This window comes from Vidua chalybeata, chromosome 3 (genome assembly GCF_026979565.1).
Source record: "Vidua chalybeata isolate OUT-0048 chromosome 3, bVidCha1 merged haplotype, whole genome shotgun sequence".
Taxonomy (NCBI): domain Eukaryota; kingdom Metazoa; phylum Chordata; class Aves; order Passeriformes; family Viduidae; genus Vidua; species Vidua chalybeata.
In genome coordinates, this window is record NC_071532.1 from 88,850,650 (window position 1) to 88,877,811 (window position 27,162).

The 27,162-nt window shown below is 35.9% G+C and overlaps 1 protein-coding gene across 5 annotated transcripts in view; it reads left to right on the top strand.

Moving 5' to 3' along the window:
• The window catches only part of DST (dystonin), a 292,214-nt gene that overhangs the window by 225,270 nt on the left and 39,782 nt on the right, over positions 1-27,162 (top strand). For all 5 annotated transcript variants that reach the window (XM_053938621.1, XM_053938622.1, XM_053938616.1 and 2 more), the window contains 17 exons: positions 1,856-2,017; positions 3,041-3,211; positions 4,479-4,645; positions 6,838-6,997; positions 7,263-7,589; positions 7,765-7,849; positions 9,037-9,278; positions 10,219-10,425; positions 14,099-14,218; positions 14,400-14,507; positions 16,264-16,482; positions 19,472-19,675; positions 22,593-22,824; positions 23,166-23,392; positions 24,060-24,182; positions 24,912-25,013; positions 26,994-27,095. In XM_053938621.1, the coding sequence (XP_053794596.1) occupies positions 1,856-2,017; positions 3,041-3,211; positions 4,479-4,645; positions 6,838-6,997; positions 7,263-7,589; positions 7,765-7,849; positions 9,037-9,278; positions 10,219-10,425; positions 14,099-14,218; positions 14,400-14,507; positions 16,264-16,482; positions 19,472-19,675; positions 22,593-22,824; positions 23,166-23,392; positions 24,060-24,182; positions 24,912-25,013; positions 26,994-27,095 (2,958 nt within the window). The remainder of the gene's footprint in view (positions 1-1,855; positions 2,018-3,040; positions 3,212-4,478; positions 4,646-6,837; positions 6,998-7,262; positions 7,590-7,764; positions 7,850-9,036; positions 9,279-10,218; positions 10,426-14,098; positions 14,219-14,399; positions 14,508-16,263; positions 16,483-19,471; positions 19,676-22,592; positions 22,825-23,165; positions 23,393-24,059; positions 24,183-24,911; positions 25,014-26,993; positions 27,096-27,162) is intronic.

Genomic DNA, 27,162 nt, shown 5'->3' on the forward strand with positions numbered 1-27,162 from the left:
TGCTGAGTGCGCTCCCAGGCAATGCCATTCAAGGGCAGCTACGGCCATGTGTTCATGAGCAGCCTTACTCATCAAGGTATAAGCAACAGTATCAGATGGTTGTGGTTTCTAAAGCAGACAGATTAAAGGCTCACCTCCTCTTCTGAAAGATGCCTTTTGCATTTGCGTGCCAGAAAGCAGATCTGACATTACGGTAGTATTTTACAAGCACAGGACCTTGCAGTGCTTTGTGAGTGGTGGATGAGGTAAGAGAGTAAGGGAAGCTTTGTAATAAGGAAAGGGTGTTTGTCGGGTCTGTAATTTTTTTCTTCCCACTCTGGTTGAAATCTGAGATACTTCAAGCTTTGTTGCTAAGTTGTTCTGGTAAACTTTAGCCTCAGCAATAATTGTAATTTATTTTAAGGTTCCCTCCACAAAGAATGTGTGCATTTTTAAAGGGCAGATTATGTAGATCAGTCCTCTCTGTGGTAGGACGTTGTTCTCAAACGACGAGACTTTATAGCACATAAAAGAAGAATTTGTTATTGATTCTGTGTTGAAATATTATTCTGCCTCCTCCTTACCCTACAGTCAAGAAAAACACATGCATTTTCCTTCTTCTAGGAGCAGCCAACTCATTGCACGCTCTCAGTTTTCATGTAGCTACAGTCTTAAGAGTTTTTAGGGTTTTTTTTTTTTGTCTGTAGGAACAAATCTCTTAGGGATGCTTAATTTATTTTACCCCTCATGTTTAGTGTATTTGCAGTAGCTGCTAGATTAACTTGTCAAACTGGTGGAAGTGTGCTCAGCCACCTGAGGTCTGCAGCTTTAAAAGCAATCAGTTGCCACAGTGTGTTTGATGCAAAAGAGGAAAGTTGCTGGTACATTCAGAGTGATCTCTGCTTTTCAGGATGCTGAGAAAGGTTGCTTTGAATGCACTAAGTGTACACCAAAACTGTTACTGAATGCTGCTATAGAAATTGAAGGATTTAGGGTCAAAAGTTGAGCATTCTTTAGCATTGTTTATTCATTGGTTATTTTTCACTGGCCTGTGTAATTAATTCAGGGGCTTCAGGCCATTTTCTGATCTCATTGACACTTGTGTCAGTGTAGCTTAATGCTGCTGAATACAAATGGAGATTTACATTGCTGTTGCTAATGGTAATAATCTGGCTCTGAAAAAGCTTAAATACCTGCAGGAGTAAAATAAAGCAAACACAAAATTGCTCAAATTGCTGTTGGGCATGGTCAAAGCCTTGGCAATTAGCAAGAGTATCCTTTGAATGAAATCCCATTTTCCGGGGTGTCTGCCGGGATACTGTTTCAACAGCATCTGTAGTGCCTCCTCACTTGCTACCATTATAATCTCCTAAACAGATCTTAAAATATCTCTTCCTTCACTGTTTCTTTGACTTAAAACTTTAGCTTTAGTCCTAATTTGGAAAAAAATGACCACTTGTCTCTCTTGGTCTTTGCCATTTTTTGTTAGATTTTATACATAGATAATTAAACAGATGAGTTTGTCCAGTCTTTTTTTTTTTTTTCTTTTTTCTCTATCAGAAGTTTTATTTTTTCTACCCCCTAAACTTTCACCGCCTCTCTTTTTCTTTGTCCCTTTCCTTCCTATCTAAAATTACTCATGGAAATATATGCCATTTCCCCTTCTGTGATGTATTGAATTTACTCTGTTTAGATTGAGCCTATGCTGTTTAGATTTATTAATCCTTTTTTAGGAAGGTCTTGACAAGGAATGGCTTCCTTTCTTCTAGACACCAGTTTTAAGCAATGTTTGTGTTGCATACTATCATGTAAACACCATATGCGTTTTATGACAGAAGTTACCATGTTTCATGTCTGTCTTGGGTTTCAACTGCAGGTATTCCAGAAAGAAGAAATTGAACCCTTACAAGTAAAACAACAGGAAGTAAATTGGTTGGGTCAGGGCCTTATTCAGAGTGCTGCTAAAAGTACCAACACAGAAAACCTTGAACGTGACCTTGAAGATGTCAACACCCGATGGAAGACTCTTAATAAGAAGGTTATTATCTTGTATACTATCCTGCTTTTGTTGTGTTCTGCCTTTTGGTTATTTGCTAGCTGATGTCTTTCAAAATACAGGAAATTAAATATTCACTAAGAATATGAATTTGCTTTACACAATCACTTTTGTACTTCTAAGGATAAGTTTTATATTGCTAATAGCCAGAGGCGTTACTGTCGTTTATAAGGTTTTGCCAAACTTTCTCTAGGTCTGTTCTGGGTTTTTATTCAGGAAAGATTCAGAGTATCATGAAATGGTTGGGGTTGGAAGGGATCCGTAGAGATCCAGTGCCACTTTCAGTCATTTTTTGCATGTTTTTTCAGTTTGTTGTATTTGCTCATGTATACTGTTGTACCTGCACAGAGCAATGACACAGCCCAGCTTTGTGTGACTTTACAGCACTTTAAGGATTGTATTGCTTGAGGCATCAGAAAGTACCACTGCTTTGAAAAACTGGCTGTAGATGTTTTTCTGTACTTTTCAGAAGTCTTCATTCAGCAGTAGCTGCTGTTGGGAATGGAAAGGGTGGGGAGTAAAAATGGTGCTCATCTTCTGCTGTCTTCCTGAAAGAGTGATGCAGCAGAACCAGATACACCTGTGGTTCACATATTTGCTTTCTCCTTTCCTATTTTTATTTCTCACTGATGGCATTATTGGGCCTCATTAGCAGCTGCTACTTTGAAATCTTGGCTCATTCTTTCTATAAGGAAAATAAAGACTATCTGAAATGCAAACATCCCGTTAGTATATTTCATAATACTGTAGCTACATAAAGCAGTAGTAACTTGTAAGGAATTGTTAGAGCAGGCTGATTTACTGGTACTCAGTCTGTTCTTTTCATTGGATGTCTCCAGCCCCAGTTAATGAATCGAGATTCATGCTGAATTGTGACATAGTGCTGTTATGAATAGTTACAAAAACAAGAGTATTTATTACTGATATTGACAGAGTTCTACAGATTTTGACAAATTATTTCACAGAACTAAAATGAATAGGTGAGATCCTCTACTGTTTTTTCAGGTTGCCCAGCGTGCTGCGCAATTGCAGGAAGCTCTCCTCCACTGTGGGAGATTTCAGGATGCCCTTGAATCTCTGCTTAGCTGGCTCATTGATACAGAAGATCTTGTGGCTAATCAGAAACCACCATCTGCTGAATTCAAAGTTGTCAAAGCCCAAATACAAGAACAGAAGGTAAGTGAAATGGTTTCAGAATCTCCTTCCACTGGATCAATGAGAATAAATTCCCAGTCTTTGGCAAATCATAATATCTGTTCAAGTGTATTATATTACACTGGGGTGTGCTGAGGTGTTTAAAGGAGCCATCTGTTCAAAGCTCAAGACTATGTCCAGGGTTGAGGCTCATCTTCTTGGATATAAGACAGAGTGATACTGTGCAATCTGAGCTCTGATTTATTAACATTATGTGGAAAGGATGTTAAAGATCCATTGGAAAAAGAAAGCAGAAAATCCAGTATTTGGCCATTTGAAAGGTCGGAGATAAAATGTAGTAAATTTTCACTCTAGTACTACCAAGATAAGATTTCAGATTATTTAAAAACTTGGCTGTTGATCTTCATGTGATCATTTTTGGTAATTAGTTGGAATCCTATAGGGTAGTGGCCTGTGCTAATGTAGAAACTCTATTAGTGTCATCAACTTTGGCATATTTTAGTAGTGGTTATAGAAAAAAAAAAAGATAATGTAGCTGATAAAACATACAATTCATGCAGTTGGACTGTGTGGCCCACTGCCACCCAAGGATTTAATATAAAGTAATGGCCAGTACAGGTGGCAAAATGTTAATGTTACCAAAGGCACCTAGGGAATGGAGGAAGGGAGGATTGCAGACAGAGGCACATTTTACTCTTTACACAGGAGTTAATGTACTACACTAGACTGGTGAACTCAATTGTATCTCACATAAGTGATGAGTTGATTATACAGTAGTTTTAGTATCCAGTTTCCCATCTCTCTATGTATCCGTATTACCTCTGTGATGCCAAATCTGGCAGGGTGTGCAGTTTCCTCATAAATGTTCCTATAAAATGTTTTAATGTATTAAAATGTATTAATTCTAAATAGCTGGATTCCCTCAAGGGTGTTATGTAGAACTTTGTCCTCTATGTGTTCACTTTTTGGGCTGCCACACATCCTTGCCTCAGAGAAACTAGGGTTGTTGTTCGGGCATCATGAAACTCCAGTGTTCTTAGGAGAACAACTGAGAAACTAAAGAAACTGAGAAACTGAGCCTGTGTTGGTCAGGGAAGGGGTTGATGTGTATGTTACGTGTGCCTCTTTAATTAGCTTTGTTCACATTTTTATCACAATGTAAGCATTGTGGTTTAGTTTTTGGTGGTTTTTTTTTGTTTTTTTTAACAGTTTTTCAAGAAGTGTACTGTTGTTACATTTGCATTATTGCAATATTTAATAACCTGGTGCTTGATTGCTCTCTCTGCAGCTTCTGCAGAGGCTGCTGGATGACCGCAAGCCAACTGTTGAGGCAATCAAGCGTGAAGGGGAGAAAATTGCGGAGTCAGCGGAGCCTGCTGATAGAGCGAAAATCTTGAAACAGTTGAGTTTCCTGGACAGTCGATGGGATGCCTTGCTCAGTAAAGCTGAAACAAGGTACTTGAAATTCTTCCATGGATTTGAAAAATGTAGATATAGCATGTGATAGATGTTTAGAAGCAGCATGTGGAACTCTATATTGTAAAGTACTACCACGCTTTTGATTGCATTATGTCTTTGTGTCTTGATGTTGATATAATGGGTCCTCTGAGGGAAAAGTGGAGAAAAGTGACCTGAAGAGACCAAAAGCTCTTTAAAATATGTTTAGTCTAATGTGATAATCTGCTAACATTAACTACATGTGTATTTTCTGAATATTTTATCTCTGTTAATTAATTAGAATTGCAAGTGTTTTGAGGCAAGAACCTGTTTTGCAATAGAATCAAGTGCAAATTATTTTACACCTAACAAATGATAATGATATTCTGTTGGAACTTTAAAGTTCTGAATTGCTACAAAGCAGGGGCACTCACTTCCTTTTTTTTTTTTTTTTAATGTCATCCACATAATTAGTTTCTGCAACAAAGAGGTCATTGTAATGTCAGTTGCAGATGCATGCAAGGTACTGAGCTCCCCTAGTTTTCAAGAAAAAAAAAGGACCTTTAAAGTATATAGACATATATTCTAGCAACACAGAAAACCCTATCTCTTAAAAGTCATTGAGGTCCACTTCAAGTTGCAATTGAAAAAAATCAAACAAAATCCATGCACACAGTATCTATGTAAGCACAGACTTACATTTATGAGCTGTTCTCAATGTATAAAATGCCTGTAAAGTTATGGACTGTAAAGTGTCTTTGAAGAAATCTGTGTTGAAAAGGTTACTGAACAAATTTTCTGGGTGAGGATTTGAGAAGAACAGTCTTCTTCAGAGTAGAGAGAAGACTACATGAGACAGCTTGGAAAAAGGCCTACAATTGAGAGTAAGAGAGGACTTGGGAAGTTGAAGAAAAATTTAAAGTGCACAGTGAAGCTTTACAGTAAAGAACAAATGGTTGTGTTGGTACCTAAAGTAGCATTGAGCTCACCTCACTTCTGCTGTCTTCTGTTTCTTCTGGTAGCCTCTCTTTAGCTGAACCTGTTTTGTTACCTCATACTAATAATAGGATTATTTAGTTAGTCAACCACTAATAGACCATTATTTTCTTTTTTTTTTTCTTCTTTTTTATTGAAGGAATCTGACTCATTAGCTGGGGTAAATGGTAATGTCGTGTTTAATTTAATAATATCCTCCCAGTCTAGTGATATCTAATTACAAATGAAATTGCAGCTTTTTCCAAGCCATTATTAGCTGCAAGCTTGTCTCCATTGTTCTTTGGCTGGTCTCTAGAAATGAAGAAGGAATTTGAGGATGATTCTGAAAACTATGTAGAGTACCTCACAGAGTGGTCCATGGCTAAGTATGTCAAGTCTACCTTGTTTATAAGCCTTGGAAAATACATATAAATATAGCTTTTATTTGGAACAAGATCCTCATTTGAAAAACATTACTGTGATGTTTTCATGTAGAACAAATCTCTCCTAAAAGTCTGCTTGAATGAAATTTGTTCAGCACTGCTTGTAGGGAAGACTTTGCTGTAATCAATAGTCTTCTCTGACATGTAATAATCTGAACCAGAAATATTTTAGTTACTGCTTTTCTGTTTTGGAGGTCAAGTCTCGGTGCTTTATAAATGTTGTTTCACTAGCTTAATTGAGAGCTTTTATCCAGGACAAGAAAGGCGAATTTAGAACTAAATAATTCTGTTGTCATAACTGAAAAAATGTTTAAAGATACTTTACAACATTGAGGAAGCATGACAGTATGTTCTGGTTCAATAAAACCTTTGCCTAACTTTAAAACATGTATAATAGTCGAGAGAATGTAACTTTATGCTTTAAGACAGCTGGAAACTTGAGAACCATCTTAACTAGGTATAAAACAGTGTTTTGCTGAATTGAGTGCTAGATTATTTTTAGCAAAAAGTATATGAATAAAGTGATATTATTTTTATTTTCAAAACTGGTGTATTAGCCAAATTCCCTGGAGGTGTTTGTTTGTTTTCCATTTTATTTGATTTTTACTTTACCTTGCTTTTCATTAAGTATCATGGATATATGTCTGTTTCATTTGGTGACTGGTTCCTACAATGAGATTGAATTATTTCTGGAGTATTTTTCAAAGGATTCAAGGGTTTTTTTTTCTTTATTAAAACTGTTTGACACTCACTTCATCACAAAAGATAACCATTCCCTGGGTGCATTGGTAGGAACCGTCAGCTGGAAGGCATCTCAGTGGTTGCGCAGCAGTTCCATGAAGCTCTGGAGCCACTGGTGGAGTGGCTGACAACCACAGAGAAGAGGCTTGCAAATGCAGAACCCATTGGAACACAGGCCTCCAAACTGCAGCAGCAGATTTCTCAGCATAAAGTAAGATACAAACCACTCACTTGCTTTGGTCATACCTTTTAGATCTTCTGTAAAGCACAACAAAACTGGCAAAGCTGTTGCACTGTACTCATTTTACCATTTTACCATACTGTTTCATTTTTTTTCCCTTGTAATTTAAGTTTTATACATTTATGTTGGTAATATGTCCTTTTTTGTTCAAGTTTTATTGAGTTCCACTTAAATTTATTTTATGTTTTTCTGATTTTCTTTTCCATTATTCTTCACTATTGAAAATAAAATATAGGCCCTAGAAGATGATGTCCTAGCTCACAATAAGAGTTTACATCAGGCCATTAGTGCTGGTCAGTCTCTAAAGACTATGAGCTCCAGGGAAGATAAAGATATGGTGCAGGAAAAGCTAGATTCTGCTCAGGCACGATACATTGAAATTCAAGAGAAGAGCAACAGCAGGTCTGAACTTCTCCAGCAAGCTTTCAGCAATGCTCAGATTTTTGGGGAGGACGAAGTTGAATTGATGAACTGGCTGAATGAAATCCATGATAAACTGAACAAATTGTCAGTCCAAGATTGCAACACAGAATTGCTTGAGAAACAGCACTCTGAATTACTGGTATTTTGATTTCTGTTCATTTCTTATTTTATTCATGTTTTTAATTTGATTTATATCCCCATACATAATTTATTTTCATTTATATATTTTGTTTAAAATTTCAGTATGCTTATTATAAATAAAAATAATATCTCTTTTTTAGGTCTGTGCTAACATAAGTGACTTTTATTCATAGGATCTTCAGGAAGAGATTCTTCTTAGAAAACAAAATGTTGATTTGGCTATACAAAATGGCTTAGAGCTTCTCAAGCAAACAACAGGTGAGAACTTACATAAAACTATAATTTGTCATACTTTTTTTCCTTGTACTTGCCTAAGAAAATTAAAGTGAAGCTTGTAAATATGATTCATAATTACTGGTTAAAGCAATCATAGTTGTTTATTTTAATAAGGTTTGAGGTCAACCTAGGCTATGTTTTTGGGCCAATTTTACTTTTAATGTAAGTGAGCAAAAGGCCTTTTTGGCCTGTAGAGAATTTAGCCCTTGAATCCTTTTATTATTTTTAGTGGAAAATTATTCTAGTGAACCTGCATTCCATTCCTAATAGTGAGTTATGGACATTACTCATAATGGAGGGCTGTTTGGCAGTGGACACAGTAAATTCCCTGCAGGCATCCACAGATGAACAAGATATTAGACTACCTATTACTGCAAGGGGAAAGCTTCAGCCATGGGAGTAAATACTGTGGGAAAAGTTGCATTCCAGTTATATACAGTGTGTCTGTTCTGTAGATCAACATCTGTCCAGATTTTCCTGTACTTATAAAGTTCTTGAACCCTTTGTGAGGTACATATGTTTGTACAGGGTGGTATATCCTTTTCTGTTCCAAACTTTGACATTACACATATTCTGTGATGAAATCTGAACATTTCTAATATTATGGCTAATAAATTTCAATGCATTGTTTTTCTTTTAGCCTTTTGAGTTGTGTGTCAAATGGGCAGCAATGAGGGTGAATTGTGATGTCAAAATCTACTGTAATTTAAAGTCAAGTTAGTAATATGTAGATTTTTTTTTGTTCTTTACATTTTCAGTAACACTTTTATATCTTTTATTTGGCCTTTATAAGAAGTATTGTGAATTTAAGGGTGGATTTTTTTAATAAGAACATAATAAGAACTTTTTTTAATAAGAACATTTCTGTTTAAAATTGGATTTAACTCCTTACTTTGTAATAGTTTTGTAAAGCGAAAAACAGACATAAGGACTGATCCTGAACTGAGGTAGACTTAGTACCTCTGTGGGTTTTAGTGATGGTACGATAATTTACAACAGTTGAGGATTGGCCTTGTCACCTTGCTTGGGTTATTTTAAAAATTAAATATTGAGGTTTCTGTAATATGCAGTTTGGTATTTCAGTTTTTTTGTTGTTGTGGTGGTTTTGTTTTTTAGGTTTTCTTTTAATACTTGTGATCATGGGAAATAACATTCTTCTCATATTTTAGGTGATGAAGTTGTAATTGTTCAGGATAAACTGGAAGGCATTAAAGCGAGATACAAAGATATTACAAAATTAAGTTCTGATGTATCCAAGACTTTAGAGCAGGCTCTGCAGCTTGCAGACCAACTGCACTCAACTCATGAGGAACTCTGCAAATGGCTTGATGAAGTAGAGATGGAGTTACTCTCATATGAAACTCATATACCAAAGGGTGAAGAATTAAGCCAAGTACAAGAAAGACAAAAAGTAGGTTTTAGAACCTGTAAATTATTTTCTGTTCTGTGATTTGGTGAGGTTTTGCATTAATTTATGCTTGATATGAAATAATTTTTTAATAACTAATTTTGGCATCAGATCATTTGAATAAATGTAACAGTAGTTAAGAATCAAACTCTTTTTCCAGAGTCATCTGTTATAATCACTTATGAAATTGGGCTGAGGTTTATTTTAGCACAAGAGAAGCACAATATTTTCATTTTATTCGAGGAGCTACCTAAGACTGGGAATCTTCATGAACTGTCAAACAAAGTCTTTAGCTGTGGCACAGATAAAATCCTGTAAAGTATCAGCATTTTAAATATACATTACTAATTTTGTTTAACAAGATCTATTAAAAAAAAAAAAAGCAATGTAAGCTGCATGGTATAGAAAATGTTGAGGGTGGAAGCTTAAAAAAATTCTATTAAATTTCTTTAATAGATGGGAAGTTCTATACAGGTAAAAGCTTGTTCCTTTGAGTGAATATATTCTTGAAATTTAATCCAATAATTTAAATTCATCATATTTTGCTATTTTGCATGCCGATTTAATTTGCTGATGATTTAGTTCCTTATGGAGTTGCAGTTCACAACCATCCATTAGTTTTATTTTCTTTGGATGCTTCACAAAGTGCTAACAATTCTTAGAAAATTTTCAATCATACTGAATAGAGAAATATATTTAGGTTAGATTTTGTGGAAAATTTCCTTAAGAATTACTTACCTTTCTGTCAAACAACTTACAGTACCAAAAAGCTAATACAGTTTAGTGGAAAATAAGTATTCTAATTTATCCCTTTGTTTTGTGTGGAAAGCATTTCAACTACTCATGGAGTAGTTGAAAGAATGAAAAAACTGCAAACTGTGTATGTTCCGTTCATATATTGCCATGCTTAAATGGTTTAATTCTTTTAAATGGCCTTTTATAGGAGCTGAAAAAAGAAGCAAAGAACAACAAAGGCTTAGTGGACACTCTGAATGAAGTTGGCAGTGCCTTCCTGGAACTGGTGCCATGGAGGGCCAGAGAGGGGCTGGACAAGATGATAACAGAGGACAACGAACGTTACAGATTAGTGAGTGACACAATCTCTCAGAAGGTGGATGAGATTGATGCTGCCTTCCTGAGATCCCAGCAGGTACTGAAAACTGTTCTTTGGACAGTAACAGTCTCTGGATGTGTGTACTTGAACAAAAGCTGTCCTTTAATAATGTTGCCAAAACTTTGTTATGCTTGAGCGGAAAAAGGCCCATTTGAAATGGGACTCCATTCTTAAAATATGAATGCCAGAAATCTGTTAATCCGTACTCTGCTGTAGTTGTCTCCCTTTTTGTTGATGCAAACAATCTAAAATTGCTGTTAGTAACCTGTGGCTCCTTAAGTTGGGGTTTCCTTAAGAACTGAATGGCCCACATCTTTTGTACATCATGTTGTGTTAAGTAAAATATGGTCCAAGATCCTGAGCTGCCTTTTCTGGAGGTGACACTGATATTGCTAGGTTGGCCATACCTTTTAGCATCTGCTGCTTGTCTAGCTCCTCTGCACATTAGACCATAAAAGCTGGATGATCTTGTTCCAGCTGTAGTAGACTTTTATTAATATCCTCAATACTTTTCTTCTTGAGGTGCAAAACTCGAGGTATTTAATATGAGGAAGTTTCTATACATGCACAGAAGTATATGTGGATACACTTTGAGAACTGGGCTCTAATTTTGTCAATAAGTAGTCTCATATTTAAGCCAGCTTATAAATGCATTGTGGAAACACAGTTTTCCAGTTCAGGCATACAAATATTGGTGGAGATTTCTCCTTTTGCTGTATTGTTCCCTTAAACAGTTGTAAGAGGACAAGGAGAAAGCATGTGATAATTTCAAAATTTGCTAAAAGCTGACTAAAAGAGGCAGTAATTCAGATTTTCTTCTAAGAGAGCCTAAAAATAACTACAGGTTTCTTTTTCAGGGGTTTAATAATTAATATTTTCTCATCTCATTAACCCAATCCTCAGAAATGAAGGGTGATTTTTATTTTATTTTTTTAATGAGTGATAATGTGAGATAGGAGATTATATATTGGCTCTCCTTCAGATTTTCTGAATTCCATGAGTATGTTGCATCCTCTAGCATAAGTTGAGCAGTTTCAGATCCAGACATAAAAAGTCCAGAGCTGCTATTCCACTAGCTAATGTTGCAAGGACACGTTGCACTCTCATCCTGCATACCCCTAAACTCCACTTCAGCACATCATCCCAATAAACTCCTATACACCATGTCCTGTGATAAGTTTCAGGTGGTTTAATATGCTTCCAGTAAAGGATAAGATACTTCCCATTCAGCTATGCAAGATAAAAAGCATTTTTGGAGAAGCTAGTGCTCTTTAAGTTTGCCCTGTGGCAACTTGTTGAAGTGCCTATACTATTAAGTTTTGGCTGGAGGACAAAGCTGCTGAGAATACAAGGCTTTGGTAGCAGTTAAGTGTGGGTTTCTTGTGAGATGTTCCTGGACCGAGGTGAAGAATGCAGAAAGAAACAAAGATGATTAGGCAGAATAGCTTCATGTTGTGAATGGAAGCTGGAAGAATAATAGACAAATGCAATGCCCAGGGTGTTCAGTTACCTGGGCAAAATGGACCCAGGCTGATAATAGAGATAAATTCAGCTGCATGGTTTAGTCTTCATTTCTCAAGACTGAAGGCCTTGGTGGGTTCCTCTAGTGAAGGAGTCCTATATAGAAACACAAGGTCATATTCTACCTGTTCTTCACTCTAAAGCAGCCTTAGAGAGTGCTTTAGAAAGCATTCATGGAGAAAATCACAGCATCATCATATTCAGAAATCAGTCATTCCTGATCAGAAGAAAATGTACCACAATGAACTATGCTTGGTTAAACTGGAGAGGGATTAAGTAGATGATTTTATAGTGACTCCAAGTGTAGCTGAGGGCTCATAAGTAACTGCCATGTATAATGGGAAGAAAACATTTCAAATTTTGGATGCAGAGAGTGCCAATTTTATGCTTTTTATTCCTTAATGTTGTTTTTAAGCATCACTAATTGGAAATCCTATACCTTCAGCAAACTGAGTTTAGAGTTCTTCCCTTCCTCGATGCTATTTAACTTAGAAGTTTCAGTGCCATGCCTTGGTTTTGTTATTTCCATGAAATATTTCCTCAATATTACTTACATACTCATGAATATTTGCTATCAGGAAGTCACACTGCAGTTAGTTTGTACATCTAACACATTTGAAATCATCTTCTCCCTTTCCGTCGTAAATAGATGGACTTCTGAAGACCTTGATTGTGAACTGTACTTCCTAAAGCCAGGATTTAACTAGCCCTGGTGCATGTGCTTCATGCTAATGTTTACAGTACTGATTATTTCAGAACATACCTTTCTAGTAGGACGTCACAATGTTTAGGACAAGTCTTACTTTCTGTTGCTTTAAATGAGAAGTGACATATACTGAAAAAAAATGTTCTTCTCTTCCACATAACGAATGGATTATAAAGGCTGAAAAAGACTGACTCATAAAGAATGAAATCTCAGGACTGTTTCTTTCGTTTTGTGGGACTCATGATTAACCACTAAGACAAGCCTATGTTAGTGACTAAAATGAATTCCAATTATATTAAGGAGCAGGACTGTTATGGACTACAGTCAAAAAGGCACATATCATCATATTTTAAAGACAAGTGGGACTGAGAGTGCTCAGTAGAAGATTTCTGAGGAAAGTGTGGGACGTCAACAACACAAATAGCAGGTTCTGACCTAAAACATCCTGCCAGATTTTCACAGTAACTCAGGGCTATATTAAGGTTCAGGTAATTTTGGAGAGGGGGCAGAGTTTTAATGAATTCAATAAATAAATTCTTACTTAGTTTCTACATATGTTTCTACATAGTTTCTACAATGTGCATCTGATACATCCCATGTAATATTTCTCTATGGCTTAGGCTCAAAGTTGCCCTGGTTGAGTACTGCAACATGTGTGTGCTAAAATGTGTGCCTATAAACTTGTTCTGAAGAGAGAATGTATGATTTTGGTTATTTTTTAATTTGCTCTCACATTTCAGAAGACTTAGATTCCCACATTCTTCTTTTCATGCCTTTCTTTGCAAATTAGTAAGAAACTCCTTTCATTATATTAGTGCTTTTAGGAAATTTCTGAAACGCTTAAATGTTGACTATTGTAGTCAGAAATTAATCTAAAAGTCAGAAGGAAAAGGACTGGCTGTATCTAAATGCTCAAAAAAAAAAAAATTTGCATTTAATCTGAGGCCTAGATCTGGATGAAATCCTGTCTTTTCTAAATTCAGTGAGGTTTTTGCACTAACTTAGCTGAACTGTGATTGTTTTGCCTTGATCATTTAATACCAAAGCAGCTCTTCAGATTAATAGGGTAACATCAAACAACTGTGTCTCAGGATAATTGCAACACTAGCAGTAATAATAAACACAGAGATGAAAAAGACACGTAAAAGTAGAATAAAATGAAAACAAGCAATCTAGTTAAAACTCTGAGGTTATAATCCTTTTTTATTTTCTTACGACTGGTAGAGAGCTGTAGGCTTTGGAAAAAAGTATTTACTTCTGTTGCTTTGTCATGCTTATGAATTAAGCTGCTTGTATTACAATTCCTCAGAACCATTTTGGGCATTATATTTCATTTATATAAAAATCTCAAATGGAAATTCAACAGCTATCTTTCTAAAAATCCATAAATACACTGTTTAATCTTCTTTAAAATTTTTGAAACTGTTACTCTAATTTCATATCTGTAGAGCTGCTGAACTAATTCTTGTCTCCCTCATTTAGTTTGATCAAGCAGCTGATGCTGAATTTGCCTGGATTGCAGAAACAGAAAAGAAACTGATGTCTCTGGGTGATATTAGGCTTGAGCAAGACCAGACCACTGCTCAGCTGCAAGTTCAAAAGGTAAAAGAAATGCATTTCCAACTGTCATGTTAATTATTGGCCGACACACTCTCCATCTAGAAAATGTACTGGCATGATTTAATTTTCAATCCAGTCATAATTAATTCATTTCAAAACCAGCTTTTGCTCCAAATACTTTTTAAAAAAATATTATTCTAACCAACTTTTATTGTGTTTCAAGGCTTTTACCATGGAGATTTTAAGGCACAAAGATACTATAGATGAACTTGTTAAATCTGGAGATAAGATTATGAAAACATGCACTGAAGAAGAGAAACAGACGATGAAGGTAAAGTTCCTTAAATTGCAGCTACAGTGGTAGATATGCAGACAATGTACAAGTAGAAGGACTCCTATTGTGTCTTTTTAAAAATATTAATGAAAAAGCATTAATTACAGTCACTTCCTGTCTGAGGATTGTAGTGCTAGAGGAAATGCTGTTGTGTTTTGCACTCCTTCCTTCAGGATGTTAAAAGAACAAATGCTGTGTACTTGCTTCTTTGCCTGACACTAATTTGGAGTCCCATTTATCATCTTCATCCATAGTAAATAGTATTTTAGCCTATAGATGATAGAGTAAAGAGGTGTTAGTCATCTGGGTTGATGTGTGAAAGCTGGCAGTTTATCTTCCGAGTTCTTTTGGGTCAGTGATGCACTGGGTGGGAGCATTTCTGTGCCAAATTCAATGGCTCTGCACCTCAGTGTCAGCCTTTACTTTCATTTCTGCTGATTTCCATGTAGAGTTTGCTTGCCAAGATTATTCCATCCTGTCACAGCCCATGAAAGGCATTCTTATGACTTTGTTTATTACACACGGACACAGAGGGCCCAACGCCAGGGCTGCAAACATGTAGAGATGGATTTTTCATGTTGGCATTTAGGAAGGACTAGTTGTGAGATTGAGATTTTTTGCTACATTACAGTGAGGCTGGATGTATTGTGTAGATCCAGTCCTTCCAATCCATGAAAAACAATGTTTCAGTAATTGTGTTCTGCTGCAGGATCGCTGAATGAATCTGATTTGCTCTTAAGTGAATTTAAAATAGATGAGGTGTTCTGCCTATGAAGCTATAGTCATAAGGCAGAGCAGTTTTGTGTGAGTCTTCACTAAATATTTTTATTTGTCAAAAGTACTGTATCTGTGTGTTAAGGTTATGTTCTGTCTTCTGGATAGCATCTCTGTACTTAATTTACATGCAAGACATAACAAATGAAAGGATAGCTTGTTCTGCCAAAAGAAAAAAAAAAAGCTTCTTTATATTCAAAGTCTTGCTTATATGTAGTTTTTCCAAGGCTTGGATTTCTGTGCATTGTCACATATAATATTTCATAAACATGATAACATGGGCAGTTTTCCACAGGAAAAATATAGCTAGTATAGCTAGTTGATACTTTAATTTATTATTACATGCCCAAATACATTAAATTAGTAATGTATAAGCCTTATAGTTCTATCACTATTATCCATGTTATTAATGGTACTACATTCTCATTAAGTAGTGTATGCTAAACTGGAAAATAGTGTTTTGTAGTTTCTGTTGCAAGTCTGTAAATGACAGTTGCAACAATATATCCTATTATCTAGCCAGAATGGAAAAGAAAACCCCACCAAAAAAAAAAAAACCACCAAACCAAACTAAACATCCCAACAGATTTTGTGTACTTTTCCTCTTGCTTTGATTCAGAAATGCTGTGGAAAACTTAGTTTCTGCCAAGTGTCACTGAAGATAAGTGTCTGCAGTGAGGAAGTTGGGCTAAGATCTGTAGTCAAATCATTGGCAGCTTGACTAGAAGCCCTATGAATAAAGTGTCATTTGTAAATATCAATATTGTTAAATGTATTCTAATTATTTTGCAAGTACTCTGTCAAATTCTGTCTCTCTCATTGTTGATTCTGTTTACCTTAAACAGCGATACTGTAGAAACATCAAAATTGAAATTTTATTCACTGTGAATTGGTGCTAAAATTATCAAAGAATGTTTGGAAATGAAGGTAAGAGACACATGGAAAAACATACTTTTTAAAAATTAACATTATTTTACAGAAAAAAATTGAAAGCCTCTTACAGAAATATGATCAAGTCTGTCAAATGAACTCAGAGAGAAACCTCCAGCTGGAGCGGGCTCAGTCCCTAGTTAACCAGTTCTGGGAGACGTACGAAGAGCTTTGGCCATGGTTAACTGAAACAGAAATGATCATCTCTCAGCTTCCTGCGCCAGCCCTTGAATATGAAATATTAAAGCAACAACAAGAAGAACATAGGGTAAGCATCTTGCCAGTTTTGAAAAGGAAAGTATTAAATATTAGGAAGTATTTTGCTTATAACTGTGGAGTACTCTGCAGAATTCTTAAAACTGAGATACTCTTCTGTTGATAAAAAAAATTAAAACAATAACACAGAGTATATACATTTTCAGTCATGTCTCTACTGTTTACCAAGCTGTGCATGTAAGCAAGAGTCTTTGGGGAAGGTAGCAGGTAATGTGTAAGCATAAAAGAGGGCTAAAGGGAAATAATTGCCATTGTACTGAGAGAACTGAACACATAATAGTTATTAGTTATTAGTTAAGAAGTATATTTAAAAGTACTTATTAATGTCAGTATTGGAACAAACCAAAACAGAAACAGAAAGAGCAGATATGGGATGCTGGAGCAAGAAACAAAAGGGGGGTGCAGTCTGTACACAGATATGGACATATGCTGATCTTATGTATGTGTAAAAAATCTGGCTTTTGTTTTGTTGGTAACATTGAAACTAAACTTAGCTGAGTAAGGAAGATGAGCAATTAGAGGGCCAAGAATGGATTGCTTGTCTACCAATCCCATAGTAATTTATCATGTCAAGAATGTTTGTTCTATAATAATTAAAATAAATAATTGTTTACCATAGCATCACAAAATAGAGTTGACAGTGTTGTAGACTGGCCACTGTATGGGTTCTCTTACATGGATATAAATCAGTTTGGATAAAAATTGAGGTGTTTCATAGGTGACTGCTAGTATCACATGGAATCAGATGCATCCCACTGAGGTTAAGAACCTGCATGTTTTGGCAGATGCAAAACCTGCATGGCCACTGGAGATACCTGTTTCTCCTTGCTAAGCATGGAGTAACTAGTGGTTTTTTTTTTTTTTTTTTTTTTAATTTTAGCTGCCTCCATTAAGTGACTCAAGTTAGATAGCATGAGCCCTGGCTTCAAAGTCTTGTTTACTTTGAGAGCAGCTAATGAAATGTGCCACTCTTATGTACTGGTAAACACCAGGTTCACTCATTTGTCTTCCTATTATGTCCAGAATGAACAAACATGTTCTGTTAAGACTAGTTATATAACATAAGCTTTACAAACTATCTTGATTAGTCACCATGAACCATATCATGCTTGCTTTACTTGCAGGATTGTTCCTCATGTACTTTAATCATGCTGCTTCTATGAAGCTTTCAGATGAGTTTCTATTTTTGCATTTTCCCCAGGCTATGCCATTAGCTGAGATTTGTTTGTTAAATAGAAGATTAATGTCAGGCACTTTTAACACGTAATCTGCTCTTGTTTGCTAGAATTGCTTACCCAATAGTAGATCATGGAGAAGACCAAATAATTTGTTGTTCTATTAAAAAGAAGAAGAATAAAAACGGTAGCTTTCAAATGTGAATGAGAACCTAATGTTTCTGTTCTGATGTATTTACTGATGACTATCTTTGTTCCAAGTTGTGGAATTCATAGACTTGATTCTATGTGAGTAACATGCAGTTAGTTTGGTTTGAAATGAGCTGTTGGCAGAGTATTAGCATAAGGTTTAGACCCAGAAATGTGCACTCTTGTGGCCTTGTGTCAAGTAATCTCTTTGTGCTCAAAAGTAAACCACACAAAATTATTTTCTAAAAATTTTCAAACTGTTCTTATAATCTCATTTTCCTCCTCTAAGCTAATCAACATTTTTTTTCTTGTGGCAGAGTGTACACATTAAGTTACATTCAAAGTAAATAGTAGAGTCGGGGGGGTTATTTTAATTTCTGTTTTGTCATTGGGGGACTGAAGAGTTGTGTTACTGTCTCCCAGTCTCCTCAACATCTCCTCTTCTGGGGAGGAGCAAGGAAGAAAGCCAGCATCTGGATTCCTTTTTAAGGGAAGGACTGTAGTAAAGAGAGGAGAACTTATTTACACTGAGACTGATATAGGCTCTTTTCTGGGTCTTCATTAATTTAAACAAACTCTCATCTGGGAGGAGCAGTGCATGTACCTCTCATGTTCCTGCACTGGAGCTATTGGATAGGAGCACATGAGTTCACAGCACTGAGAGGGACAGTGCCTCACAAGACTGGGACGTTTCTGAAAAGAGAGGGATGAGATGAGAAAGTAAATAAAATTTAGGGAAGAAGGGAAGGATGGGGCTACTCACACAAACAAAACCCTTTCCCTTTTGTCAGTTCTATGGGTGCAAGCAAGAAAAATCCGAAATCCTTTGACAACTTGGAAGACACGTTGTGGCATTTCCCTTCCACAAGCCCCTGCACAGTCTTCAGCACAGGTTTTGCTTCTGGGTTGGATGATGAGAAGGAATAGACAGCTGAGATCAAATATAATGCACTTACTAATTGCTTATTAAACATTGTGTAAGTTAAATAATAGTGCTGTTATAAAGACAGAAGGGTCCTGTGGCCAGAAGGGGAGACAGATAGACAACGTTGATAGGTCTCTACTGATCACCCTTGCTTGTCCTTTTGCCCTTTTCACTGATTTCTTTGACCCTCCCTTGTGCTGGTTTCCTGTTCTTAAATCAAGGATAATTTGAATTAATTTTCTTGCAATGCTGGTCCCTCTTTCTGTGATGCTCTTCAATGAAAGGCTTTGCAGCATGTGACCAATATCAACATGAAAAGTATGTAAGTGGTGGTGTTACGCCATGTCTGGAATATCGTTGCCCTTTCTGTCATTATAGGTACTAAATATGATGGGCAATGTCTGTTGTTAGCATCATATGCATAATTAGCATCTTATATTCTGCCTGTAATCATATGTCCTGCCAGAGTGTTTCCAGTGTGTCTCTAGTTCTGATGTTTTTATGCCTGGATAGTTCTGTGTTGGAATAGGAATGATCACTGGCAAAGCAGTCATTAACTTTCTTTCTGCTTTACATTTAGACGAAAGGTATTTGTTTGGAATTTCTTGCCAGCTGGATGTGTTGGAAGTGTGGACAGTTGTAATGTGGTGATGCAAGCATAAGAAACTGATAAGTTGTTTCATTTGTTATAGCAACTGCGTGAGCTGATTGCTGAGCACAAGCCTCATATAGATAAGATGAACAAAACTGGGCCTCAGTTGCTGGAGCTGAGCCCGGGAGAAGGCTTTTCTATCCAAGAGAAGTATGTGGCAGCTGACACCCTTTACAGTAAAATTAAGGAAGATGTCAAAAAGCGAGCACTGGCACTGGATGAAGCCATTTCTCAGTGTACCCAGGTATCAATTAAGGTTTAAAGTATAATTGAGTTCATTCAATGGAAAAATACACATTGTCATCTTACATGGTTATATCAAGACTAAACTACTGTTTCATCTGGATTTTTCAACCTAATGGTCTGTGAATGTTCATATCACTGCTAATGGTATTGATTTTTCTATATCTCGAGGGTTTATAATTTTATATATTGGTCACTGTTATGACTTTGCAGCTATGGAAAAATGTTACAGCTGCTTAATTTTGAAGTAAAACTAGTGGTCTAAAGATGTGGGATTTGATTTTCACTTTTGTTTTCTCATACTGGTCTGTTGTTAGCTGATGCTTCATTTGTAAACAAATGTTAATTTTGATCAGTTAACTTGGGTATAGTTATTTCTAGAAATTAGCAGCTGTAGTTAACAGTTGGCAGTGGAACTAGTGGGTAGTTTAGCAGTGGTAGTGGCATTGGCTCTTTGGTGCAGACTCCAAAGAAGGTAACATAATGTGCTGAAACTGTTTCAGAAAAGTATTACCGGGAAACTTAGATTTCACAAAATATCATCAGCATAAAACTCAAGTCCACAAAAGCTGCATATTATAGCTTCATTGGCCAGTGTAATTAACTTCAGTAGAGTATTGTCAAATGTTGTGTTCTAGCAACTGTTAACTATTGGTTAATTAAATATGGGTTAGTTTTCATTAAATTCACACAGAAATTTTTTCCTCTACCCCAGATTCAGAAAAGAACTCAGTAAAACTTTGTACATAAACTCATAGAAAAACCTGAATAAAAATACTTTGTTCTATACTGCTGTTTTTATAGGAAAGTCCCCTTTTTTCTCTGTTCACTGGAAATTAAGGGCTATATTCTGCTTAGATCTTAAATATGAAATAAAGAAATTAAATATGAAATAAAAAAACACCTTGAAGACCTTACCAATTCTACATTCTAAGTAATTTTTTCAGGTCATTATAATTAATGTCATATTCCTAGCCCCTGCAGCTGAGTTTAAGAATGTGAGGCAAAACTAAATGACATCAGATATCATCCTACTTCTGAAGTGGTTATAGATGTTTTATGTTATATATATTTTTACTGTCTAAACTTTCAGTCATTCTAAACACCTTCCTTATTCGCACCTCTGAAATATGCCTGATTATTTAGAGCCTCTCTTTTTTTTTTGTCATAAATGCTTAGTCTTCCCCATATGCGGAGCTGCCAATTTGAAAATCAAGATATTTACTTAATGTTAGAGTCCCTATTTTGTATATGATAGACATCATGTTGTACTGGCTAAGTACAGAAAGCAAGAATTAGAAATGCATTCTTTGCTAACACCTAGAACATAATCAGATGTTGAGAAATTACTGAATTATTTATGCAATACTTTATGGTTCATTTTATATACCTAAATGTATACCAGATGGCAAAGCAAAACATTCTAATGCCCACAGAATGTAATTATATAAAATCTTTTTTTTAGGAAGACATGTGGATATGTATTATCAGATCTCTCTACTGTGATGTTTATGTCAATGTTTGTCTAGACAGTCCTTGAAGAGTAATTATTTAACTCTTCCGGTTTGAAATTATATTAAATTGCACTGTGTATCAAAGGAAGGACATAATGTATGAAGCTAGAATGAGAGGTTGTAATAACTTGAACTTTCTTCCTTTTAAGTTCTAAAACACTTTGTCTTATTTGTTGAAGTTGGTACAAGGAGGCCCACTGAATGCATGGACAACTTAAAAATGTAATATGTGTCCTAAAATTAAATGCAAATATTGCCAAATTAATTTCAGTTTTTATCACTTTTGTTAGGTTTCCACAATCACTTGTTTGATTGTTGCCACAATCAGTTTCTCAGAAGTCTTGAATGTGGGAAGGCTACTTTTCTTTCATAATACTTTTGTTGGCTTGTATGATAAGCCAACAAACACTTCTAACAAAAACACTGAGGCCTGTAATGTTAGTCATAGAGTCAGATTTGAAGTGGATTGTATGGTGGGAAAAAGTAATGATATTTATATTGCCTGTGTATATTCCTTTGAGTAGAAGGGATGTAGCTATTTGTTCACATAAGGTAATCTTGTTTTGCTGTGTTTTTTCTTGCATCTTTTCCACGTGTGCTTTTTGTAGACCCTGGAGAGTCATTAAATGCACCCACGATTTATTGATTCCTTTAATTTGAAAGGGGCGTGGTGGTGCAAGATATTTAGGAATCTCTGTGAATCCAAAAGCATATAATAAAGGCTAACTTTGGACCTATCCCAAAGGCTGAACCACTTTAACACAGCTGTAATTGGGTTTCTGAGCACCTACCTGGGCTCAGTCAAACATGGAAGGATATAGCATACACTGTTGTGTACTTTTAGTTGTAGAAAGTAACATACCTTTACTGCACTAGTGAGCATGAGCAGCTCCTGGCCAGTAACAGATGTTTTTTTGCATGACCTTACATATAAAGCCTCAGTTGGAGGTAGTATATCAGTATGTTGGTCCTAACAGGAAAATGTATGTTTTTAATAGTAAAGTACAGATCTTTCTAAAAGGATGAAGTCAGAAAGCCATGCCTCTCTAAAGCTACAAACTACATGAGTTTCATAGGGCTAAATATAAGTGGATTCTGCCATGTGTATGGTACCCTCAGAAGGAGTGTCTCAGGAGTGAACCTGAAATTAATAGAAAAGTTCTTGAATTTGAGAGAACCTACCATTTTGCAGGATTATTTTTGTAATTTAGATATTAAAAGAGCCTAGAGGGGGAGGTATTGTAGTTTGCGCATACATATGTTGTATAGAGATGTAAAATACCTTTTCCCAAGATAATTTCAGATGCCATTTTTTAGTTTATTGTTTTGCTTTTTTTTTTTTTTTTTTTTTTTTTTTATTCTAATGTGTCTGCCATTTCCTTCTGTCCTGTACCACCCTCGTAGTTTCATGACAAGATAGATCCAACTCTCGAGAGTCTGAAACGCATAGCTGAACGTCTGAGGCAGCCACCTTCGATCTCGGCAGAGGTTGAGAAGATAAAAGAGCAGATCAGTGAAAATAAGAATGTATCAGTGGATCTGGAAAAACTTCAGCCAGTGTATGAGACACTTAAACAGAGAGGGGAGGAAATGATTGCTCGCTCAGAAGGTGCTGATAAGGACATGTCTGCTAAAGGTAATAGAGAAAACTTTCATGTAGTGGAAATGCAGTAAGCTGCAGCATATAAAATTCTTCATTTCTGATGACCTCTGATCTGGGGAATGTTCTTATGGAGAAGCTGTTTAAGATTTATAAAACAAAACATTTGTTTATAATAATTCATTGTGGATATGACCTTTATTTTATTTTTAAAGGCCATTGTATTTGTTTCCACTTAACATTATAAGGAGTCCTGCAAAGAAATATTTTAGAGTCTAAATTTTAAAATGTACACATGTTTCTGCTGTAGAACTGTAGAGAGATTTATGGCCAAGAATTGTTTGCCAAGGTAGTAATCTAGTTCCTTTGTTTTTTAGCTGTTCAAGATAAACTAGACCAAATGGTCCTAATTTGGGAAGACATCCAGACCCTGACTGAGGAAAGAGAGGCAAAACTGTTGGATGTAATGGAGCTAGCTGAAAAGTTTTGGTGTGATCATATGGCTCTTGTAGCTACTATTAAAGATACTCAGGACTTCATTCGAGAGCTGGAGGGACCTGGGGTAGACCCATCTGTAGTCAAGCAACAGCAAGAAGCTGCAGAGGTCAGTAGAAAGTATTTTCTTGATTTGAAGTACTTTATTTATGGTATGCAGAGGAGAAGATATTATTTTGTAAAGACTAAGAGGGATAATTGTGTAGAAATTTACAATAATGGTATCTCAAGAGTCTACAGTTAATAACACGTATCAGTGCTTAATTGCAATGAGCACGCAACATGTGCTTGTCATTACATTTCCTTATGTTTACATGTTTGTAAACATGTATATAATAACCATCTCACTGAGACTTTTAAAAGTTGTACATACTTGAGATTCCTCGAGTAGTACGTAACATCTAAATGAAAGGTGGACAAATGTATTATGCTCCATGTAGTATCCTCTAAGCCTGTAATTATTTATACTGATAGTTAAATGTATGAAGGTTGAATGATAACCTCTGACAAAGAAGACACTCTGATTAAAGAAATCTAATTTAAAACTTCCTGTTTACTTTTTCCATCTCATGCAAAATGGTATCATAAACCACTGTTACAGTTTAGAATGATGTCACCTGATTTCATCTGCCACTGCAAAGGGATGCTTATTTTTTAAGTCCAAGTGACTGGAAGGAAAACAAAGGTGGAATCCCACTCTGTTCTGTCTTGAAAGCAAGTTGTACATAGGTTATTAAACTTAGTATTAGCAGTGTTGGCTTTTTTTCTCTTTGTAGGCTGCTAAAGAAGAAATTGATGGACTACAAGAAGAACTAGAAGCAGTTGTGAGCCTTGGCTCTGAGCTGAGAGCTGCTTGTGGAGAGCCTGACAAACCTATTGTCAACAAGAGTATAGATGAGGTATGGGAAATGCAGATGCTTAAGTCTGCTATGTGGTAGCTTGCTCAACTGAAATTGGTATATTCCCTATGACCCCAACAAATTTTGAAAATAAAAATTTTGTGGCAAAAGTGCGACACCACTGAAACCTTTGTGGTAAAGTAAGATTTGACTTTTGAGTGAATAAATCTTAGATTAGATTAGAATGTACACACTGTTTTATTTCATTGATTTATGGTTAGAACTTTTGTAAAAGACAGTTTTTTTTAAAAATAGTCACAGATTAATATTGTAGGTGACTATTTCTTGCAAAAAGCAATGCTAGAATAAATTTTGGTATGTATTGTTCATACTAAGTGAGCCAACTGAGACTATCCTGTTTGGATGACTGTGAAGTACTTTTTATTTCTCCAGTGTTCAGCAATGTATGATTCTTTTAAACTATTTTTTATTATGGTGTGCAACTCCAAATGATTTAGTAGTATTTCCTCTATTAACTGTAATATCTCTGTTAATAAAAAATATTCAGTCAGTATTGAAGTTAACAGCTTTTATAATCCAGAACCACTACTGAATTCTGAAAGAAACTAGTTATGCAGTGACAGGGAGGACAAGAGTGTTAATATGGAATAAATGTGAACTAGTCATGCTTAGTTTATTTGTATTACTGATCAGTGAAGTGTTAGTAAATGCACATTATATAGCAGTAAAATTCTTTTGTCTGTTGGAGTAAATTGTGCTTACTTGCAGCTCAATTCTGCCTGGGATGCATTGAACAAAACATGGAAAGAACGTGTGGATAAGCTTGGGGAAGCTATGCAGGCAGCCGTTCAATACCAAGATGGACTACAGGTAAGATGATGTGATATACTTAACCCAACCTTGGATCAATGGGATTTAATGTGGTTTTAGTAAAAAGTGTCATGTGATTAGGTAGGTGACAAGTACTGCACTCTGGTAGTAGTGACTATTTTCTTGAGTAGGCAGAGGTTTTTTTTGAGATTGGTTGGGGTTGGTTTGGTTGGGATTTTTTTGCATTAAAGAATACGTATGTTGGGTTGTTTTCTTCATGTCCATATATTGCACTGTGTTTAGATTCAAAATTAATGTCCCCTTGTTTGTTGATAAGAGTAAAGGTTTTTTGACACCACACATTCATAGTAGTTCTGCTCACATTTTCTAGTGATAGTCAAGGCAGGTTAAAGTTGTGACACATCTTTGTGGTCTGAAAGGAACAGAGTACAGGTCTGTATACCCACTTGCTGCTATTTTTTTTGAGTAGAAGAAGTTAAAGCACTTGAATTTTATTCCACTTTATTTATAAGTAAAATGTTTGGGTATTTTAAACAAAAATATTATTAACATAATGTTGCTAAACCATTATTCCTAGTATAATTTATCCTATCACAATACTTTAGAAGATGATTCCCTTTTTAAATCTGTAGGCAAAGATTCCAGCAGTGTTAAGATATCTTGTACATTGTGTTTCCTAGAACTGATGAAGTTTAAAAAAAAAAGAAGGGTTGTACTTTAGATGACCTTTAAAGGTCTCTTCCAAAAAAACCTATCCTTTGAAACAATCTCTGTATGTGCTGTTGGGTTTTTTGTAGTTGTTTGTTCGGTTTTTTGTTTGTTTTTGTTTTGTTTGTTTGTTTTTCTTGGTAGAATTACTGTCTTCCCTGGTTCATTAAATCTTTAAAATTGGAATTTCACATCACACTTGAGGGCAGTTACTTCTGTATTTGGTGCAGATCAAGCAGCAGACCACTCCTTAATAGTAATGCAACATGCCTGTTTTGCAGTGCACCATCACTGTGGATTTTTGTCAGGGTTCTCCTGTGTTCCTACTGTGCAGAGATTGATTAGACAGAATCATCACCATTTGGTTTCAGTGCTTTCTATTTCCTGTAACTGTATATGGCACATCCTACAACCTTGGTACTTTGTGAAAGAGCTGTGTTTGAGTGCTGTCTTACACTCATTTCCATAGACAGTATGGAAAGTATTATGGACAGATTGTTAACTGCAGCTGCCTCACCTTCTTGAGCACATTGGACATGGTCTTCCTTTTCTCAGGGAGCAGTGGGCAGCTCCAAAAAGTTGTCCTAAGCATTTCTCCTTAATGGTGTCTCCACAGGCAGGTGGAAAAGGGCCTAGTTGGAGGTGTTTTTTTCCCATGTGCAATTACTCAGATTGATGCAGGTGTTCTTAATCCATGTAGAGTATTCTTGAGATTCTGCATTGTATCGGGAGCAAAAGGAATACCCACAGAGCATCAGAACTGGGGAGACATCATTTATTTATAATTTTATTTTTTTTTAAGTCACTCTGCATTATCCTATAGAGATTCATTCTAGCTCAGTTATGGTCCTTCACCTCCTAGTATGTGCTGAATAGGTAGCTCCATGTTCCTTACACCAAAAGAAGTTTGTTTGTAATCCTCATTTAAGGTATGTTATCCACCACCTTCCATTTTCACTCCAAGCAATTGTAGAACAGAGTTTGTCTTGAGTAAAATCTGCCATTTTTATGAATCCCCTGAAAGGTAAATACAAGAAGTAGACTGCTACTCAGCATGAATAATTCTGGCAGAATCTTGCTGCTAATAGAAGTCTGGTCTTGCAGAATTTACACTCCTGTAACTGTTACATGGGTATTTGTTCTATTATATTACAAAGAAACCTAGGTCTTGATGGGAAAGTTATTTTCTTTGAAAGAGAACAGCAATACCTTCTCTGGAAAAAAGAAAAATTCTGATATTTTACTTAATACAACTTTCAAAAATAACAGTATTTCTCTTCTCACACTTAAACATCATACTGTGATTTTCAGGCATTATTTGACTGGGTAGACATTGCTGGAAGCAAGTTAGCATCTATGTCCCCAGTGGGAACAGATCTGGAGACAGTGAAGCAGCAAACAGAGGAACTTAAGGTATGAACTAGCAATTTATTTCCTTTATATTTCCACTGTCTGTATTTTTCTGTGTTGTGTGGTATTT